Source organism: Amblyomma mixtum, chromosome 8 (genome assembly GCF_055824585.1).
Source record: "Amblyomma mixtum isolate Tamu chromosome 8, ASM5582458v1, whole genome shotgun sequence".
NCBI lineage: Eukaryota > Metazoa > Arthropoda > Arachnida > Ixodida > Ixodidae > Amblyomma > Amblyomma mixtum.
The window spans coordinates 20,762,485-20,784,642 of NC_143019.1; the positions used below are offsets into that span (position 1 = coordinate 20,762,485).

At 49.9% G+C, this 22,158-nt stretch overlaps 1 protein-coding gene across 1 annotated transcript in view; it reads left to right on the forward strand.

The window, feature by feature from the left end:
* Window positions 1-2,383: 2,383 nt before the first annotated feature.
* LOC149331610 (sodium/potassium/calcium exchanger 4-like) overlaps window positions 2,384-22,158 on the forward strand; it is a 63,637-nt gene continuing 43,862 nt past the window's right edge. Inside the window, exon 1 of the mRNA XM_089556779.1 lies at window positions 2,384-3,012. Within this exon, the coding sequence (XP_089412905.1) occupies window positions 2,832-3,012 (181 nt within the window). The 5' untranslated portion in view covers window positions 2,384-2,831. The remainder of the gene's footprint in view (window positions 3,013-22,158) is intronic.

A 22,158-nucleotide genomic window follows, 5' to 3' on the forward strand; every position in this document is an offset into this window, starting at 1 on the left:
AAACAGCAGGTCACGCCCACAGCAGTGTTCAGCAAGCGAACACGCATACTATTCAAGCTGCGTGATAGCTTCAACCTCTTTCACCATTTCTGGGTGAACACATATTTCCCGCCGCTTCTCTTTGATCTATGTTTAAAAAAAAATCTTTTTTTAAGTATTCTCCAACAGATATTTTGTCCAAGCCCTACGGGTCTCCTGAATTTAAGCCAGAATACCATCAACGCGCGAGTATGTTTTCCAACACAAGCTGCACTTGTCGTCTTTCGATGAAGTGCAAGAAACTGATGGCAACATGAGAGGCCACTTACTATTAAAGAACTATAAACACCTAATTGTATTGCATGTGTTCTTCTTGAAAATGACGCGTCGGACGCTAGAATAGATGAATCACCACGTGGTATTCGCCTACGACAGCTAAAGAATTTATAATTGAATTTCTTATTCTCACATGCTGTTTCAGTTTCATCAACTGAAGTTGAACTTTAGGTCACGTTAGGCACAAAAAAACTAATATAAACGCTGATACGTAGTTTTAACCCACTACAACCTGCTCCAAAGAGCTAGAATTACAACAAGCGTATCAGCAGTTATATTGCAGCTTTTTTTTTGTACCTCACGTGGCGTAAAGTCCAACTACACGTCACAAGTATTGTTCGGTTGATGAAACCGAAAAAACGCAAAAAAAAAATCAGTTATAAATTATTTATCGGTCGTAAGCGGATACCACAGGGTGTTCCATGTATACCAGTGCCTAAAGCATCGTTTCAAATAACAAAACTAAAAAACAAAAATAGTCGTTAAACGTTATTCTTTGGCTTGAGGACAGGCACACCAATGTTTTTAGATCCGTTAGGCACACAGCGTATCGAGCTCAACATCACGTATAGCAATCACAACCACAAGTTATAGAATCACCAGTCGACGCAAATTTAGCGTTGTCAACACGTCAGCACTAGCGAAACACTAAAAAAATGCGCAACCGCAGATGGTTCTGTGAGTGGTCACAAGGGGTCGGAAAAGCAAACGCACAACGCGATGCACATAACAAGAGACAGGCAAGACGACCAGACAAAGGAAGACTTGTATTCGTAACTAGAATGCGAGCCTCCAAGTTCTTGTTCTGAACAAGAACGAACTCGACATTTCTTATTGTCATGATCGAAAGCAGAAGTAGAGATGGAAACGATTAAACACGAAACAAACGAAAACTACGCACTCAGTGTTCTGTCCGGCGCGCGGTAACCCGAACAGCCATTCGCGATAGCGTTTCTTCAGCGGATGACTTCCGAGTTGCACGATAACGAGGAAAGCCCAAACAAAAAAAAAAAAAATAAACGATCAGGTGCGGGACATCCATAGGTATTATCTGCTGCACCAATTCCAGATAATTTCCTTCTGCTCCCCCCCCCCCCCCTCACCTAGATTAAAAGTACTACTCGGAGCTACACCGAGCATGTGTCCCCTTTCTAGATGACATTCGGTACTGCACCTAATATTCTCAGAAGAGAGACCGTAACCTAACCGAGACTACACGCGAAAAAAAAAAAAAAACAGGGCAAAAACGGCAGCGCCGAACGAAAACTAATCACATCGCACGCAGTCGCTTGTTCGAATACCCCGCGAAGGACGTGCGGAGCTGCCGATTGGGCACGACGTCCCAGCGCAATCGAGATCGGCCAAGACAAGCCGCGCCGGGAGAAACGGAACAGCGGCGAATGCGACGAAGCAATAAACTAAGCACAATGAGAGAAACAGAATCAATCAGGAAGATTCAGGGAATAAAATGTCGACAGTGACGGCGTTTCGCAGACGGTCGTGACAAACGACACAGAGTGACGAAGCTGACGACAGAGGGCGCGGGCACTAACAGAAATAAAAAAAAAATAAAAATACGGCGCAAATGCGTCTAGGCACGTAATTCCATCGACAAATCGGGCGACGGGGGAACGTCAGCCTGCGAATAAAACGTATACATATAAAAAAGAATCAAACTCATAAGCGTAGAGACCCACCTGCAAAAGAAAGAAAACCCGCTAACGACGGCAAAAGCAGAAACGAATTGGACAATAAAAAGAAAGCAAAAATAAACAAACATCACAAAAGGGACGGGCAGTCAGCGGGTCAGAAAGGCTGCCGCAGCTCGAGCTGCGTCGTCTGCAGTTCGGACGCCTCGCCCCCTGAATTCCGGTCGTTGCCACGGCAACGGCGTCATCAATCAGGTGGCGCCACTTCGCGGAGCGCGCAGGAACCAACGGGTTTTTCCCTAACTAAAGGAAAGCTCGTGGGGAGAGGGGGCTCACAGTAGGGAAGAAACGTCCCGCGTTTCTCCCTTCCTCCCCACCAGCCAGCGCTGGCGCCGCCGCCGCATAGGGAGAGAGTGGAGTAGGGAGGCGGTGCGCGGGGATCGGCACCGCGCAGGAGCAGCACAGCTCGCTGTAGCCGCCAACGTCCACAGATACACATCGGAAAAGGGGGGAAACGCAGTCAGACGAAGACGTATGGGACGGACTGCTTCCCGAGGGACCTAAGGGGATAGGGTAGAGGACGCGGCCGCCGCTTCTCCAGACGCAGTAGGGAAGGGGGGAAAAAGGAAAAACGTGAATCCGCGGCGGCTGCGGGCGCGGCGCAGCGATGGTGGTGACGGTTGTGGCGATGTTGCTGGCGGTGCGGAGCCCGGTGGTCTTCTGAAACAAGAAAAAAGTGTTACGTCGTCGTCCTGGTCGAGAGGACCGACTACGGCCGGCCATCAAGCGGCACTCCTTCCTCTGCAGGGACCGCCTGTCTCCCCTCTTTTCGGCAACGATCACTCGTCGAGGGAGGCGAAACGAGACATGGAACGTGGCGGCGGAGCGACGACCTGGTCGTCGTCGTCGGGAGGTCGCTGCGACGGTGGTGTTCCGCAACGTGGCCGCTTCGCCCAGCTTGGGCGAGCCAGACAGCGCGCCGTGCACAAGACCATCGCCCTGCTGGCGTTCCTGGCCGCCTGCTGCGTCCTGTCCAAGATCAAGACGCGTGAGTACTACGACACACTTGCTCTGGGCTGCGGGATATGGCTTTTGATTGATACCAGCGCCAGCATCCTCCCCTCTTTCCCGCAACTGCAACGCCTAGTGAGGAGCTGTATAGCCAAACACGTTACGCAGACGGTCCATTCCACTCTGTCTGTCCGTTGTTGTCTTCCAGTTGTTGTTGTTGTTGTCCCCCAAGAGAGAATTTAGTGCCCAAATGCGTGAGTCAGGAACCGGCCCATTAATTTCCGCTTCTCCTTACAATGACCTCGACCCTACCCAATCAGCGAGAGATAGTGTAGGACACAAAACAATGATGTACTTTTCAGACTCTCCAGTGACGTCCGATGTGACTCGGCTAGTATAGCCAACTTAGCCCGCGCAATTTTGCGGTTATATGTATATGTTAAAAAAAAAAACACGAAACTTCGCGAGCGAGTTCCTCTTTCAGACGGGCGAAGTGCATCTATTTCTGTCTTGTACCCTTCCTCAAAGAGATATCGTTTCCGTCCGTCATGACAGAGACTGGAACTTTCGGGGCGGATTCCCAGACACGCAGTGTGTTCAGGTATGCGTCGTTAAACGAACATGTCCAAGAATTCGAGACCCGCGAAGGCTATTTTAATTGCTGACTCGTACGGACGGCACGGAAGCTGGCCGAGGGGATTTTCGGCTCTTCCCAGACGCGACCTTCGCTCTGAGACCGAGACGAGTGGTTGCGTAACTACGTCACGTAGCTCCGTCGTGTCCATGTCTGTATATTCGTGCGTCGCCCCACTTTTCCTCTCTCTTGACAAATCTCTTCAGCCCAGAAAATAACCCTATCGTGTTTCTTGAATTGCCATTCACCGCAGCCTGTTTTCTTTTTTTTTTTTTTGTCTCCCCAAAGCACACGGGTTCGCCAGACTATTGCGAAACTGCATCGCGCCATCATTTATCGTGTATTATTCATTTCCGCTCTACCGGAGCTGTTCTTCAGTGCTTGACGGGTGTTTTTTGGTAAGTGAATGAATCTGGTGGGGGAAGGGGAGCGGGCGCAATTAAATAAGCGGGGACAGCAAATTTTAACCGAGTTTTTCTTCGTTTAGAATGACGCGCAGCACATCAGAAAACAGACAGCCACGTTGATTGCACCAACAAAGGGCGAATAGGCTATAATCAGATTTTTTTTTTCTCTCATGTTGTTTCGATTTCAACAGCCGAACGACGGCTGTGACGTAAGAGACAAGTTCGGGTAACGTGAGGAATACAAAGCTGTAGTGTGGTCGCTGCTTTCCTTGTGTTTTAATTCACGCAATCCTGCGCAAGAGTTGGAATGACAAGGAATGAACAAGCAGCGATTATACCGCTGTCTTTGCATGCATGCCCCACGGGACGTCACATTGACTGTGACATGACGTTCCTCCGATTGAAACGTCGAGTCATACCCGTGCCACACGGACAGATTTAATGTCATTAAGTGCTTACTGCCTTAAGTTTTAATAGCATTCGTGCGGTGCCACACGAATACATTTAATGGCATTAGCCTTACTGCCATTCGCGACCTACTGAGTTCGCCACAACTCATTCGCCCGTGCAATGTGTACTCTCGTTCCCATTCCACACGCAGAAAAGCATGCAGCTTTGTTAGTAACAACTTCGTAACCAGTAAGAAATGGTTAATTCTTAAATTTCAGTTAGATGAGGCATCTATACCGCATTTTCGATGCGAAGAGCGCCATTTTAACCAGCCTTATTGACAGGTACTCTCGACTTGTGTGCTGATATGCGAGTTTATGGCTACTTTTTCGACTTGTAAAGCAGGAACAGCCGAATTTTCTGGAAAATCGTTTTTACATTACATTTGACAACATTCCCGATATATTGTGCTCATTAGGAATGTTTATATTCAGATGTAACTTTTGACTACCTTGCAAGCGTTATCGTCATCGTCACTTTCTATAATGGCATTAAATGTGGACGTGTAGCACAAACTCCGAAAATAATGGCATTAACAAACTTAAGGCCTTAAGCATTTACTGCCATTTCTTGTGCGCGTGTGGCACGGGTATCAGATAATAATGTTTCCTATACACTCTCTTAAGCAGTCAATCACTTCATATTCTCGCATATATGCATATACAGGGTGTCCCAGCTAAATGTAACCAAGCTTTTAAAAAAGACGACGTGCCCTAGCCCAGTGAGACCAACTGAGGGTTGTTGCCAGTCGCGTGTCCTAAGTCGGATACCGTCTGCAGTGAAGCTCCGCCCACATTGAGGACCACCGCACAAAATTACTCCACGACGAAAAAGTAGTCCGTTGTTAAAACTTCTCTTGCGACCTAGACTGGAAGCTAATTAAAAGAAAAACGTTATAAGCGCTAGAATTTTGACACCTAGCTTGTTTAATAAAATCAAACGTTAGAAAGCTGATTTCGTTTACTTTTGTGACTGGCTAGCGAAGTAATATAGTACGCCGCGGACCGTGGCCCAGTGTAACAACTGCTGTTTTTTTTTAAGTTGTATCCTACTATAGTCTGCAGTATTTTTATGCAAACATAATTAATTAGCAGCGACTAATTAGCTAACTTTTTAATTATCGCCTTCAGGAAGAAAGTGTCAATGCAGGAATTGTAGATCTCATAGAAAAATAACCGGTTGCCGTGTTTGCAACCAAGTACCACTGACACAGCTGCTTTTATTTGCCTTGAAAGAAAGCCTGCGAAACACAAAAAGAACCACGTGATAGGGACGCAGTTTCAGCGCTCCCAGACGACCGGTCAAGCAACGACATTCGCTTATCTTTGCAACGCTGTCCCGAACGGGGTAGACGGTCTATGGACAAATCCTAGACAACAGTCTATAGGCGAAACAAATGCCATAGACAGTCTTTAGACAATCTATAGATTTATGGCCATACACTTTTAGTAGACTTTTGTCTGTGGACAGTCTGTAGACAATGCATAGACAAAAAGAAATATCTACAGGAAGGGAATAGAGTCAATAAGAAGTCAATAGACTGTCTATAGACCATTTTTATAAGCGTATAACACGATTCCAGCTCTAGACGCAAAAAAACAGCGAGACAGCAAATGAGGCATATTGGGGAGTGAGGCAGCAAGACGCAGAGTGAGGGGGGGGGGGGGGGGGGGGGGGGGTTCTCACAGGACGTTGGTCGTCTTTCATCAGATCTACAGAGATGTCTACTGAAGGTTCGCCAAACGCAAGGGAACATTTCATTTCACTCTTTCTTTTTGCGACGCTTAGCCGCAAAACTGCCGTTAGCACTGCAGCAAAAGGAGGACCCTTCGATGAACGTGGCGTAATAACGGTCAGTCAAGCAAGAAGCCCCACACAAAGCCACAACAGCCGCTAAAGATAAAATTACTGGCGCCGGGCCAACAAGCCCCGGCTGTGCTTCATTCGGACCCGCCTCTCTGCACGACTGAATACCGTCTCGAGAAGAGAAAAAAATCATGATAAACCGAGTCTCGTTCATTGAAAGGCACAGCATCAGTCGATAAGCCCTCGACGTGTCACCCATAGACCTCTTGCATTGCCCAGGGGGCGCTGCGAAAATGGTGCTAAAGAGCGCCCTCTGCCCTCGGCTGGGTAGTACCGGGCTCTGGCGTCTGCTTCGGAAAGCACGTTGGCAGTATGGACCCGCGACTTTCGCTTGTGCTGTGTCATGGCCTACAGCGAATATCGGGCGCCGAAGATTTTTTCAGGGCTGGCACGCTGTGTAAAGGGAAGAAATTATGCAACGCCAAGTACGTGCACTCTGTTCAAGAAATAAGCGGCGAAGTTTCAACGCGGTGTCATTCGCAAGTGGAGAGTCGCGTACGAAGTTGAATTTCAGATAAGGTCTGCACGCTTCGAGATTCAAGCGCACCAACGCGATGAAATACTTGCAATATATGAATTCGCAGCAGTTCTAAACAGACATGCATACGGGACTGCTCGAGCGCACGACGGTACACGCCGCGCCAGCAGCGGTCTTTCAGCATGCCACGAAACGGTGGGCCTCCTGCAGTCTTTCTTGACTGCATCTCGCTAAACAAGTAGTCATGCCTGCCTTGTAGTAGCCGCCATTTGTTCCTTCAGCAAATGCTAACATGATGCAATGCATATATGAGCTCGCAGCCGAATAACGCTGCAGCGCGAGATCGTGCGCTGCGCGCTTGGTGTCGTTTTCTTGATGTCGCTTTTCATCCTTAAAACGACATCGCTCGAACACGTTTGCTGTTATCAGTGATGCCGCGCTGCCACATACGTGCTGGTTTGAGGTCGACAATGTGCACATTTCACTCTCGACGCTGCGCTGCTCGTAGTGCGTAGCGAATTCGCACCTAATCAATGCGCCCATTGTGGTCATTTGCACGCACCTGGCCACCTCACTACGTTGCACCAGTAGAATTGTCTCAATTGTCGCAGTGGCCGGGTCTCTAGTCGTGAATCACCAGCCATGCCTGCTGATTTGTCGATTTGCCTTAATAGTGATTATCTGAAGTGAGATGTTGACATGACATATTAATTATACCATGTATTTTTTTTTTGCGCTCTTTGCTGTGTTGTGCATTCCCTTGATATTATCTCTTAATTATGCTATTCGTTTCTCACTTTTTGCTGCTTGCTTTGTTGTGCATTCCCTACTGTTTGGTGCTTGTCATGGTACACTTTTTGCTGCTTTGCTGCTTGCTTGGTCCAACTGCCTATGTAGGGATCTACTAGACAAGTTGTGTTGTAGAATGCATAAATTCTCATTCTACGCCTGCATATGCGGCTGCTCGCTACATATACATTTTTTGAGACAGGTAAGCGCCAAAAGAAGACGAACACAAGGAGGATGAGGCCGGCTGTAGACTGCGGGGAAGATTGTAGGTACATATGCGGGATCATTGGCCGGATTGTTTTTCTCGTTACCCACAAAGTGGCGACTGCATATCCTGATGTTCGGCACTGCATCCCACGGTTTGCCGTCCGGACTGCATGTGCAAAAAGAACGAATTTCAGCAACGCGGATAACCAAACAAACATCAAGGCAGGCGAAGCAGCCAGCACAACGCGAAGGTTCGCTTACTCAGTGCGTCGAACTGCAGCTATCCAGCGCATCCGGCGCTCCGCTTCGTGAGACCTTGAAGGAAAACGGTGGAATTTGATATTGGGATTCAGACCTTCTTGCTCGTGGCAGCCCACGACGCAGCAGTAAAGACGGTGACGCTTTTTCGAGACTGAGCGAGGTCTCTCGGGCGGATCGGCGTCTCCGATTCCTTCTGCTGCCTGCGTTTCGTGCTGAGGCACACGGAGCGTCGGTTTTCTAAATACTAAGCCACAGCCAGGCCGCGGCGTGGTTTGTCACAAGTGACGAGCCTTATCGCACTCACAACAGTGCAGAAAAACATGCGAATCGACGCAAAATGCAGGCTAGAAACGTGCGCCGCCACAGCCACGGCTCACTACTGACCCAACCTGGTACTACCCAGCCAACTTCTCCTTGCCGCCACCAGGCGCCGCCACGTTACCTGAAACTCCAGCGCAAGAGGCCTATAGCCGATACGAAATTATTGGCGCCGCTTTTTTTTTCATTTGCTCGCGCTGGTCGACAAACAAACAAAAAATACTGTCCACAAACAATGGAATTAAGCGTACTGCTATACGGGCGGTACTTAATGGACACAAATATTCAGAGGGAGAACCATTCCGTGCTAGCCGGCGAGCGCCTAACATACGCACATAATGAGTCCACGCACACTTGATGCAAAACGGCCATATACGAACGCGACGAACTTACAAAACTCGCTTCGATCGCGCGATAGTGGAAAACCTCGTACACGAAATGCAAGAGAGCGGTCGAATAGGCGGATACATGTATGGCCTGCCATTTTTTTCGGAGTGAGCATTTTGCGAAGCCACGCTTGGAATATAACCCCCTCCTCCCAGTATTCATGTTTACATGAATGCGACTGAAGTAGACTCCAGTCCCCTTTTGCGGGAAAGTACACAAACGTCGAGGATAAGAGTGGAGGACGAGTAACGCCTTTCCTTCTCGAAACCTGCTCTTTCGGACGACGCATTCCGTCGCATTCGTGTAAACGTGGCTAATGTGCTTCGCTCTTCTCGTTGGGCTGCAAAAAGAAAAAAAATTGCGAGGACACTTTGGTAACTAAAGTGTTGAGAGGCGAAAGCCCAGGACACTATGCCGTGACGACTTCGGTGGATGTGACGTCACACCCTTCCCGTGGCTATATCGATACCCAAATTATACATCTTTCGGGGATCTTAAGTGTCAATTACGCTTAATGACTCAATTTTTCCATCTAATTTCATACAAATCCGACGTTTTTCCGACAATTCTGTGACAATTTTCACTATGCCATGATCACTTCCGATGGAGGTGACGTCACACCGTTCCCGTGGCCATATCGACGTCGGCACTATTTCGACGCAAGTCCGACATTTTTGTCTATAATGAATTAAGTAATTAATATACAGTCATCAAACTTGGCTTCTAGGTTTATGTTTTCCTTCTCTATCTAAAGCAACCATTGGTTTTCTTCTGCCTTTCTTAGTTCCCGAGTTAGACGCGTGTGCAACGCTTTGTAAACAGACGGCGGCATGAGCCATTAGAGGCTTTCGCCTTAAAAAACGAGAGACAACAAACAGTATTGCATGGCCTTTCCGCTGCCCTCTATTGGCGCTGCGGTCGTGTTCTGCACTGTTTTTGTGAGCACGCCCCGCCGAGAGAAAAAGCTTAGGAGGGCTTGAACTGCTTTATCACCTAGTTCCCCTATTTGTCCCTACGTGGCGCCCCTTAACCGGAAGTTGGGCTATGCGTTGCAGACACTTCGCTCGCAAGTGGAAGGAGGAGTTTTTCTATTCCAGTCCCCGCTCCGTCGCACACAATTTAAAGGGTTAAATATAGATAAGTCTCGCGTGTTGGGGTTGTTGCCTTCGAAAGGTCCTTACATAGACGGTCTAATAATTAAAAACGAAAGAAAGAGCACCGCGTCAACAATTCGACATTTTTTTTTTTAAATATCAGATTAGGTTTCGGTCAGCGCAAGTGCGCGGCTCCTGCGTGACGTCATATTCAACGGGCTGCTGCGTGTGGTCTAGAAAATCTGCACAGAAAAGCGCTATATAGACGGACGCAGACAACCGCTTATCTGTGCAGTTAAATCTGTGTTCGTCTCCAGTCCCACAGCTACGAAACAACTTGCCTAAAAATTAGAGGGCGTTAGTCTGCTTACGCCTCAATCACCAGCCGGGAAACAAGCCACTCGGGTCAGTTCCCGTGCAGACTAAAGTCTTAAGCTATTCGCCACCGCGCAATACTGATAATTAAATGACGTTACACCCAAAGCCTGCCACTGGAACTTGAAAAGCAGAATCAGTTTACGCCGAAAAAAAAATATCGTATCCTTAGCTGGTCTCCGAAAATTTCTCCTTCCAAAGCGATTAACTCTTACCCGGCACTCGCTCTAGATGCCCTTTATTGGCGACGTGTTACACGAAAACAAAAGGAAAAGGTTTAAGAAAAGAGTGGGACAGTATGGTGGCGCCGCATGGTGGCGGTGGTGGAGAGTTGTGAACACGGATGGCGCATGCGCCGAGCATCACACGTCCCACTGACTGTCTCTGGTCTGTCCCTCGGCCTCTGGTTTATTTGCCTGCGCTCATCTATCCACTCGTCCTCGCTGCTGTCGGAGGCGGCGGCGGCTGTGATGGTGTTTGTACGGTGGACCGGAAGAGCCGCGTCACTTCTCGGGGATGCACTGACAAAAAAAAAAAATGGGGAGAAGGGTGGTTGCCCCTTAAAACAACGAGGCTACGGAACACACTGAGCGATGATACAAGGAGGAAGCCGCTAGGATGGTCACAGCGGCGCCGAAGACCTGGAACTCTTCCCAGGCCACATCTGCGTGGATCAGAAAAAAAAAAAAACATTTAGGAATGATAAAAAGGCTCAGGCCCGATCTGCTGAGGTAATAATCATCAACCAAGTTACTTCCAGAGTAGACTTGGACGAGACTAGAGTCCTCGTTCACTGTCTTAGCGTAGCTTCAACCGTACGCCAGCAAACCTCATCTCATCACTCCATCCCGACACCTACGGCTCCCCAATCAGGTCTCCCATCCCTTGGAATATCCACTTCGTCACCCTCGCAGACAGACCGATCGTTGTCTGTCCTCCGCATTACACACACGGCAGGAGTCCAACTGCTCCTCTTGAATTCGGCAAGGATGGCATTAATTACCATCCGCTAATCCACGTCGCCGTCGCTATGCATCCCAGAGTTGCCCATTTTCACTTTCGTTGCAACCATTCGCCACTATGCTGTCCTCCAAACCTGCTCAAGCAAAGGCTACCAATGCAGTATGCCGTTTAAGCACCACTGCTGCGGGAAGGTGCGAAGCGGTAACAATAGCGACCGACGCCTTTCTTCTTCGATTTCCTTCGGGAACGTCATCTGCCTTCCGCGAAGCATGTTGTCCACCGAAGGATTAATTCCTCTCCCATCCACACCACATCACATCACCTCATCAGCCTGACTATGCCCACTGCATGGAAAAGGCCTCTCCCATGTCTCTCCAATTAACCCTGTCCTTCGCCAGTTGCGGCCACCGTATCGCCGCAAACTTAATCTCATCCGCCCACCGAACTTTCTGCCGCCCCCTGCTACGTTTGCCTTCTCTTGGAATCCACTCCGTTACCCTTAGGGACCAGCAGTTATCTTGCCTTCGCATTACATGCCCTGCCCAAGCCCATTTCTTCCTCTTGACTTCAACTAGGATGTCATTAACCCGCGTTTGGTCCCTCACCCACTCTGCCCGCTTCCCATCTCTTAACGTTACACCTATCATTTTCTTTCCTACATCCCTGCGTTGTCCTTAGTGTCCGGTAGCGGCCACCTTTCCCCGCAAGCTTCCTGATTCTATTGCACACCCGGCTCCCTGACGACCGCTGTTACGCTTGCCGCCTATTGGAACCCACTCCGTTACCGTGCCCTACCTGCGTCCATTTCTGCTTCTTAATTTCAGTTACAGATACCTCTAATTCACCTTTGTTCCTTAACGCACTCTGCTCTCCTTATATCTTAAAGTAAAACCTATAACTTTGTTCTCCTTAGCTCGCACACCGTCCTTAACCTAATTTTAAGGCCTGTTAGCCTTCAAGTAAGAATAACAATTTATGGTTGTTGCTTTTTTTGGGGGGGAATCGCACAAGACATTTCGCAGAGACGCGCATCACCGCGTGCATTTCGCATATACGTCCGGTCATTAATTTCAGATTATGTTTCTTCCCTCGTGTAGTTTCGGTTTCACGGACCAAACGAAAGAAGAACTTTTAATTGAGCTCTTGTATCCGTACTAAGAAATATCTCATTTTCCGCCAAGTACTGCAGCTCGATGTTCAATATGCCATTTCCGGCGCTGTAGCTTCGGTGGTTCGAAAACATGCAGTCGCGAGAGGCTGGCATCTACCCTGGTCAGTAATTCTACGTAGACATATATAAAGATGGCACACGTAAGGTTCTGACATCGATGAGACGTCTGTGCACGAATAATAACCCGTCGTGCCTACCGCAGTTACCTCAGTTACCACGCTGCGAATGCCACAGGACTGAATATGTGAGGATGGCAGTTAACTACTCCACACACTACAGACCCCGTCTTGAAGGGCGCGCTTCCCGAAACATTTGATCAGCTCTGATCAGCTGTGAGCCCCACACGTGTGATTAACGTAGCACAGCCTCGCTGGCATTGTGGAAATTGAGAAGGTCGAGCGAAAACAACAGGTTACACTAAACGCAACCATGCCAAGCACCGGTGACATATAATGACAGCGCGAGGAGAGTATATAGGCAGCAAACGCACCGCAGTGGGTCAACAGCAGCAGCTGCCGTGTGTCACCACCAGGGGTCCGTGGGCTCGGTCTTGTCTTGGATCTCCTCCTTGAGGAGGACCAGGACGACGAAGAGCGCCACCCCTATGATCAGGGCGAGCAGGACCACCACGACGACGGCGGCGATTATCATCTTCTTCTTCTTCTCCGGGTCCGCCCCTCCGGCCGCCCCTCCGCCGGTGTCGGCGGTGGACAGCTCCGACATACCCGACATGGCCGACATCTCCGTCATGGCGAGGCCGGTTCTGGTGGCGCCGACCCTCGAGGGTCAGCGACGTCGACGAGAAGAAAAAAATGCCCTACTACGGGCACAGGCCGCGGCGACGGGGCCTCAGTTCAGCGGCGGTGGAGGACACCGCTTGACTCCTCGGATGCGAGCGGCCCACGGGGGGGAGCCGTCTTGGGGCCAGGCACGAGTCCTTCGCGGGGGCGTCTCACCCCCTGTCCGGGGAGGGCCGGGCGTCGTGGCCGCGGCTTGCGGGCAGCGACGTGTCAGTCTCACTGTCTCGGGACGATCCACAGGGCGCCCCAACAGCCTGGTCCAGAGAGCGGCCAGCGTCGAGCGCGAGCTCGAATCGGTCCATGCACGAGCGCCGCCGCTCGGTGCCCGCTTCGTCCTCATCGTCGCGGCCATTCCGGCTCGATGAGCGAGGCCCGCCTTGATGATGAATCGCCTAAGCTGCACGGACCTCTCCACATGATGATGAAGTCCTCAGGCTTAATGGCACATACCCACGGCGGGGGATTGGCCAGGGTGCATGGTGCACTCAGCCCAGCGCTATGGCCATTCATGGCGGCAACGACCACCCGAACACTGGCTTCAACCCGTCTGCCAAACGTACTGTCGCCTTGACCAGTTGTGACATCATCAAAGTTTTCCATCCATTTATCTCAGTCATTTATAGCACATCAAGGACGTACCGGTAGAGGAGTAGCGAAAGCGAGAAGCTGGCTTGGAAGCTATCACCCCGTGTCGACAAGAAGTCGACGAAGATGAAGCAACTCGAGAGGACGGCAGAACGGGGGGAAAAAAAGGAACAAACACCACGCAGCACCGTTACTTCTCGAGATAGCGTCATTTTCATGATACCTTAATTGACATGACACACGGTGTCAAAAAACGGGCTTTGCCCACGACCAAATAAACGCGCACGCAGTATCAAAGAAGGACGCTGCATTGGCGGAATGTGTTCAGCCTTTTAGACGAACAGACGTGTCCTATTCAATCGAGCGACTGGCCACGGCAGCCATCGGACAGTCATAAGCTGCAAAAGATATTTGAGGAGTGTCTTAACCACGGAGTAAAATTCACGTGAGAGCCATCTTCGCTGATCAGGTGTGGGTCCCAGCGCACCTCTGCTAACAGCAGCATCGCTACACTCCGCATCGGCAACAAATAGGTTGGGGCAACCGAAAAGGAAATAAAAATAATAAGCCCCTGCCTGCACCACGTACGTACAACAGGCTTAACCCAATTCGAAAATAAAAGAATAGGCCCGTAGGCAAATTGTAATTTCACCACCCGTAGGTGGAAAAGTAAAATAAAAGGGAAAAGCTACTATAGCGACCCACAGCCGGGGGAGCGGGCCCGGGGAGACTCCCCTGATCTCCCCTGGGAAGTAGCGGAAGGGATGGGAAATGTGGTTGTAGGGAATAGGTTGGGACAAAGGCTGGGAATGGGGACAGCGAGGTTTTTGTTCATATCCTTCGATTGTCTCGACTCCATTGCTGGCCTGCCTGGCCGGGGCAGGGAGAGCATCGAGATTGCCCAATGGTGCGGCCCCACTCACGGGATGCCCGACCACCCACCATACGCAACGGGCTCCGACCGTCGGAGACAGGAAAACCTAACACGGGGTCAGCAGCTACCTGGGGCTCCTCCACGACACTAGGAGGCTTTTCCAACCTGCCGGCTACTCGCCGTCGAGTGCTTTTCGCGGTTTTTCAGACACCGGAAGTAGTCTACATATCGCACCTCGCCAAGCTGGCTGCATGTGCTGTTCTGAAAAACCTCCTAATCTCCAGGGTTATCTCCTTTATGTCCGCCCGTCTGCACTACTCTGGAAAATTGGCCGACAGCGCTCTTATCGCGCAGTAAAACACCAGAGAAGAACGCGCAGAGGCGAAGGTTGCGCTTCGGAAGAACCGGGTCGGGATTGCCCTCACTCGAAAACGGCCTCGCTTTCTGGGGCTTGGTACCCCGCGCAAGGGTCTGCGGAGCGCTTCCCCCAAGAAGTCGAGGCCCACATCCACGACCACGTGCTGTGGGTCTGGCCAGCACTGAAACCAATAGAATACAGCACACGGCCGCAGTGGGAATCTCGCCGCAGACCAGTCATATATGCTGCCTGGACATAGCGGCCGCATCATCGGTCTCTCTTGAACTTTGTAGACTAGTAAACGCCTTTTCATTCATATAAACATCCACTCGATACATTGCGGCAATAAACACATAATTAAAAAAGATGGTTTAGGTTTATGGTTTATGGGGTTTAACGTCCCAAAGCGACTAAGGCTATGAGAGACGCCGTAGTGGAGGGCTCCGGAAATTTCGACCACCTGGGGTTCTTTAACGTGCACTGACATCGCACAGTACATGGGCCTCTAGAATTTCTCCTCCAAAGCAATTCTAACCGCCGCGGCCGGGATCGAACCCGCGTCTTTCGTGTTCAGCAGCCGAGCACCATAACCGCTTAGCCACCGCGGCGGCCATTAAAAAAAAAAGAAAAATAAACCTAGTACACAGTGCTATGCGGTATTATAGGCGTCGCAAGTCACACACGCATTTCCCTGACGCTCGCCAGTGTTGCGGTCTACGCTCGATCGTATGCAGCTGAGTAAAATTGATCCTCTAAGGTGAAGAAGAGGGAAAGGAAAGAGGGTGCGCGTCAAAAACGCAAGAATAAGTCAGAATGATTATAATTAGCGCAGCTTATCCAAACAGCGCCGCTGTCAATGTTTAAGAGTCTGCTCGAGCAGAGGACCCATTTCCTGGTACAAACATATCACTGCGGAAAAACCGAGCGCACCAGGGAAGGGGAAGCTTGCACATCCAATAGGAAAACCGGTGGGGTGGCGGCAGTGTGTCGAACCCCACACCTCCCGCAGTAATGACACTATAAGGAAGCGCGCAAAGTGCATTGCGACAAAGGAGAGTCGGTGGCCCAGCCCTCCACTTCACTCAGTGGTCGCCTTCCTATATCCGGTCGCCCAGCAAATGGGTGAAATTAACAGCCAGAAAGCACACCTGCTCTCGCAGAACCCACTCAATGACACGGGTCAGGCGCCAACGGATGCCCCATTGTGCAGGCAGCTAAAGGTAGACTTGCCCAGCGATGAACTATATAGTGCGCGAACTGTAGAGACAGACGCTTCCCGCTGACTCGGTCGTGCGTAGTTAGTGATTTTTTTTTAAATTTTGGTTGAGTGTACATGTGTGTGTGCGGGGAGGGGGGGGGGGGGGGGGGAGGAAGTGGATTTTTTATACACTGGCCAAAACATAATGTGCCTGTCCGCCCGTTACAAAGGGACTAACCAATAAATCATCATCATCATCATAAGCACATGCATCGACGCCGTAAGTGCTGGATCTCAACCAGGCAGGGGCTGTAAGGCAGGGGCTGTAAGGCAGGGGCTGTAAGGCAGGGGCTGTAAGGCAGGGGCTACAAGACAGGAGCTACAAGACAGGAGCTACAAGACAGGGGCTACAAGGCAGGGGCCTGAACGGACTGGAATCATCTCCCATAAGCAGCTACTGATATCACGCCGAACTCAGCCGCTATAATAACAAGGAAAGTCCAACTTTTTATACCTGATGACTTCGACCGCCTATCATGACGTAGCGTCTCTTGTTTTCATTTTTCGCTTTTTGTTCTTTTGTTGATAGTAATGTGGGTTTATAGCTGTTGCTCTTTTTTTTCGTAAACGCACTGCATCCAATGGATGAAAACTGACTCCGATTCTGTTCTGTGGTGTGTGCTGCAACGAGCTTTGCGGCACATAAGCAGCTCATGATATCATGCGCCAAACACACCTTATTCTATGCATTGTACCATTTTTGCTTTTGGTGCTTCAAGTCTTGCTCCGTGCTCTTGCCCCTTTGTAATGCGGATACTCCGAGGGTAGAATAAATAAATAACCAATGCAGGACAATTAATTTTCCTCGCGATCACATGCTGTGTGCTTTAGTCGACAATACAAGGTGGACTCGAAGACCACAACCAAATGCGTGTGCACCCGCAAAAATGTCAGGAAGGAGCGGGAGCGCACTGGCACAGCCTTGTTCGGGAAATGCCATCTCCACATCACTTCGCGGAGCTTAACAGACAGTGGGGCCACCTATGAGCTGGGCTGCCAGCTCATAGACAATCCTTTTTATCGACATTTGAGCTTCAGAAAGAGCTATACAGTTCGTCTGAAATGCTGCAGGTGGCGTAACAGTCTGCTAAACCCCAATTTTGGCCTAATCAAAGTGCAAAGTTTTCATACATCGGTTCTACAGAGAGTGTTATAACTGGCATTTTCAAAGAGCTCTGGGAGACAGTCTCTCTCACCTGCCAAGCCTGGCAGAATCGGGCCAGGTAGTACAGCGATGCTATACAAGAGCATGCAGCCAGGCCAACGGTTCTGCCATTTCGCGAAGCGACGTGCCCGCAGCGGGAGTTCCGACGCGAACCTAAACAACGCGAGACGCGCCCAAGACATACCAGAAGAAGCTACGCACTGCTCGGCGCAACTGGGGTTTCCGGAGCAAATGAGGTCTCTCTCAGATGCGTACACGATTTCCAGCCACCAACGTCTTTTTTTTTTTTTTACCTGGCAACATACGCAATAATTCACAAACATCCAACCCCCTCATTCAGAGAACATGCCAGGCGAAGCCGAAAGAACTCTGGTTTGTTGAACGTGCGCCAAAAAATCGCCCTGCTAACGGGAAAAAGGCTTCTTTAAGGGCGCTGTCAGATCTATGTACTGGCAATGAGCTCCATCCGTTAACGCGAGGACTCAATCCTGAGCTTTGGAATTCGACTGATAGCGGAAAGAGTGGAGGAAGCGAAATGGGACGACGTGCAATAGTCCCTCCTTCTTTTAACAAGCTAGCCAAGTGTGTCCGAACGACATCCGAACATCTCCTCCCCTCTCAACCCCTCAAGTGCGGCCGATGCGGAGTGCGCTTTGGACCGCCGAGAAAGTGACGATCGGAAACGCATTTACCGCAGTGGAGTATCGAGATGAGAAAAGAGAATCGGAAGACTGTTGAGCTCTTAATCTGCGGCAGTCATTCATTCCTCCATTCATGGGGGGGAGGCGCTTTCACGTAATGTGACCCAAGTTTCAATTGTGAAGGAGGTCTGTCGTTCGATGGGATCATCGTCCTGCGCGGCGCGAGAAGTTAAATGAGTCAAGTGACCCATTAATGCCAGTGTACGGTGGGGTGACCGTCATGTAGAAGTGGTGTAATGGCTTACGCAGGTGATCAGCGGGTCACGTGACGAATGATGACGTCACTGAGTACGGTAACTTGATGATGACGTCACCAAAACCGGTTACGTGAAGATGTCGTCATTTCACACCAACGACGTGATCTCCGTACATGAACAAGGCAAGACATCACCGCTGCCTTCGATTCTGCGCCGAAAGGAACGTTAGGCGCAAGGCGAACACGTTAGTACAGCGTTTAAAGGTGGTGGCCACATTTTAGACCAACCCAGTCGCAAACAATAGTCTCAGCACAGCGCGAGACAGAGGAAACGCCTTTAGTGGCTCCTTTACTCTACGCAGTTGCCTTTATAGGCCAGAGGATAACTCTAGCCGACCTATCTTCCTTACTCGACAAATGAACTTCTCTCTGCGACCGCTGTGCCTCCTGGTGTCGACACGGGTAAGACTTGCCGGTCGACGTCGAATCCGTACATACCGCTGCAGGCCTTGGATCGTCATTGCAACATGGCAGCCTGACGTGCGACATCGCAGTCACTTTAGCACCGTCGGAAACCCATCTCGCTCCGTTCAGAAACGGCCGGTGTTTCATTCGGAACGCTTTCGAACGAATTCTGCAGTCTTCTTCGCTTGCGTGGATGATCGCAGCTCCGTGGAGCTTGAGCCGCCGTGCGAGGAAATATTGCTCTCTTGATCCGACGATTCAACCGATTTTCAGGAACGCGAGCCGTGAACGGTTTTCGCGCGTAGTTAGCCTTATCGTGGTGCGTTGTGGCGCCTGTAAAGCGTGCTCCTCCGCAAGTTGGGTACATATGCGGGGAAGCCGTAGTAGGAGGGAGGCGGGAGGGGGAGGACGCCTTCCACGTTATCGGTGCCGATACCCCTCGGACACGCAGATTACAAAGAGATTAGTCACGGGCATGACAAAAGGGCGAGAGTGTGATTGTGTGAAGAAGACTGCTACTTAACGAAACTTCTAGACGGGTGCCGCAGGGCTCGCCGTTTAATGTCGCGTCATCATCATCGTCTTGACTACGTCCACTGCAGGGTAAATACCTCTCTTATTTCTCTCCAATTAATCTTGTCCTGTGCCGGCTACGACCATCGTATCCCCGCAAATTTATTAATCCCATAGCTGCTGGCCATGTTTTCTTGGAAGGCGAATATTACGCGTGAACATGCTACTGCCATTAAGAGTGTATGGATCCAACTTGTGTGTGCTATTGTTACCGGGAACGGCCATGTGTCGTCGACGGCACATATACTTGTAAATTGCTCAGTAAACCTACTCAGTAGTGTTCCATCGGCGCCAAACACTGTTCTGGAGTGCTTACCTTCGACTCACGTCCCCTTCGTGCACAGAGGGACTATATTACTCTGAACAGGGGAGGAGAAAGGGAGAGGGGGGGGTGAAATTAAGTAACAGTAGCACTAGTCACCACCATCTTCAAAACTGCGTCAACTGCAGAAGATTGATCTCTAGTTGTAGAAGAAGTGCAGATTGGGCTAGTTGGCGGTAGCAGAAAGAAGTTCATTTGTCGAGTAAGGAAGATAGGTCGGCTAGAGTTATCCTTTGGCATATTACTCTGAACAGGGGAAGAGAATGGGGGGGGGGGGGGGGTGAAATTGAGTAACAGTAGCACTAGTCATCAACATCTTTCAAACTGCGTCAACTGCAGAAGATTGATCTCTAGTTGTAGAAGAACTGCAGATTCGGCTAGTTGGCGTAGATTCATAATGATGGTTCAACAGCGTAAACACACAAAGACCAAGAAGGAGACAAGACTCACACACCAGCGCTGGTGTATGTGTCCTGTCTTTTTCTTGGTCTGTGTGTGTTTGCGCTGTTGAACCATCGTTATGAATATTCTAGTTATTACTGTCCTGCACCGGGTTACAGTAAGACCAATTTGTACGGTTTGTTTAATGATGCAGCGGCAATGAGGGCCGTAATGCACTAAACATGAGCGCCTATGAGGACAGGCGAGAGATGCTAATAAGTACAAACTCACAACCACTTAGCCCGATAACACCTTGATGGATAAATGAAGTAAAGCCCTGACGGACCAACGTGTTCGGCCATCAGATGAAGCTGTTCACTGTCGTGCGGGAATCAGGCGTCGTCGCTGCTATGGACGGGACACGGAGTTATGTTGCGTGATAGACACTTGCTGAGAAAGGAGGATAAACGCTTCTCTGCCATCCCCTCCCCCTTGTCGTATTTCAAGACTGGAAGCTATGTTGTTGTACAGGGCTAGCATAGAGACACTAAACGCTTAAAGGCATAACACGAGCGCGCCGTTAACGTTCAGAGCTCCTTATTTGAAAAAAAAAAAGCGCAAAACTGCTCACAAAACCCAGGCATCAGAACTGTACACGCTCTTGCGTACGCAAATAAAGGCGCACCGATTGAAGCGCCACCTGTGACACGAATACGAAACTCTCAGGCGAGCCCCGAAGCAGCACGGCGTGCCGTAATAGCCAACACTAGACCTCAGAGGTGTCGTTTCTATCCGCTAGATTCTGAAAACTGACCACAGGGGACAGTCGAGCTTTGAAAAAAAAAAGAAAAAAAAGAAAACGGAGTTTTTGTCAAGCAACATACGCGTATTTGGATGCGGGTGATGTATAATGTCAGTATGATGAGTGCGCAGGTGGTCTGAAGAACACGTGATATGGAATAGCAGATAATGTTGAGTCACAATTACCTCACAATTACGCGCTAATTACCTCGAAAGGACAGAACGAAAAACCTCGAGTAATGTGGCGCTGAAAAGCTCGGCGATCGATTTATTCGGAACGTGTTCGCTTTCCATCTTCAATCTCTGCATGAAATATCCAGAGTGTGGCGAGTGGTTTCGCAACAACCGCTATTCATTCTCAGACGGTGCGGCAGAAAAGTCGCCATTCGAGCCATCCCTCTCTGGTTTCAATCTCAACTTGCGTCACGCCGGTGCTTTTCCGTGGAAGAAGCGGATTCAAACCCACGCACACGAGCGCTTCTTTTACACCCTGTTTGCAAATTCGCTTTGCACATTTCTATCCTTCTTTTCTCCCAGCCGCATATCCATCCGCAGAGGTAGAGATATCCTCTGTTCTTCTTTTGTCCCTCCATGTAATCAAGAGGAGAACCGCGCGCGGTTTCATAATGCGAGCGACTTGCCGCTCCATCCGAGCGAGCTCCACGCGGCAATACAACCGGGTGACATTTCGCACTAGCGAAATTACTTTCAGTATATCCGCCCTCTCCATTTTCTTTTTTCATTCAAACCATACCGACTCCTTTTTTATCTTTTTTTTTTTCATCGCGACAGTCGAACACAGATTATATTGAAACTTGAAAAGAGGGAACAAGAAAAATGTGTCCCAGCAGTCATACGACCACGAAAACAATCACCGTTACATACCTGAGGAACCTACCCCACTCCTCTGTCATCAAAAGTCTTCCCACCAGTTCCGCTGTCGAACCGCGATTTCGATGAAAACACCCTCTGTTCCTTCTTTTACTGTCGTCTTACCGCCTACTACTACTACTACTCTAACCATTTACCTCTCCACTATCAACCCCTTTGCTTTAGCTTCTCCCGCAGACACTTTTCTCCTTTCAACACGTCAGTCTCTTTCGTCTCGGTAAGCCGCTCTCTACCACCCACGACAGTGACGCCACACACGGGCCTCGAACAATACGTTTCTTCTCGCTCGCTTCGGCTTTCCCGCACAGCCGCAACGCACAAGGAGCAGCAAGCTTCGCAGGCGCTCTACAGCTCAGCCCGAGGCGAACAGAACCGGGCTTTTCCCACAAAGCCCGCCGTTCAGCCGGCTCGAT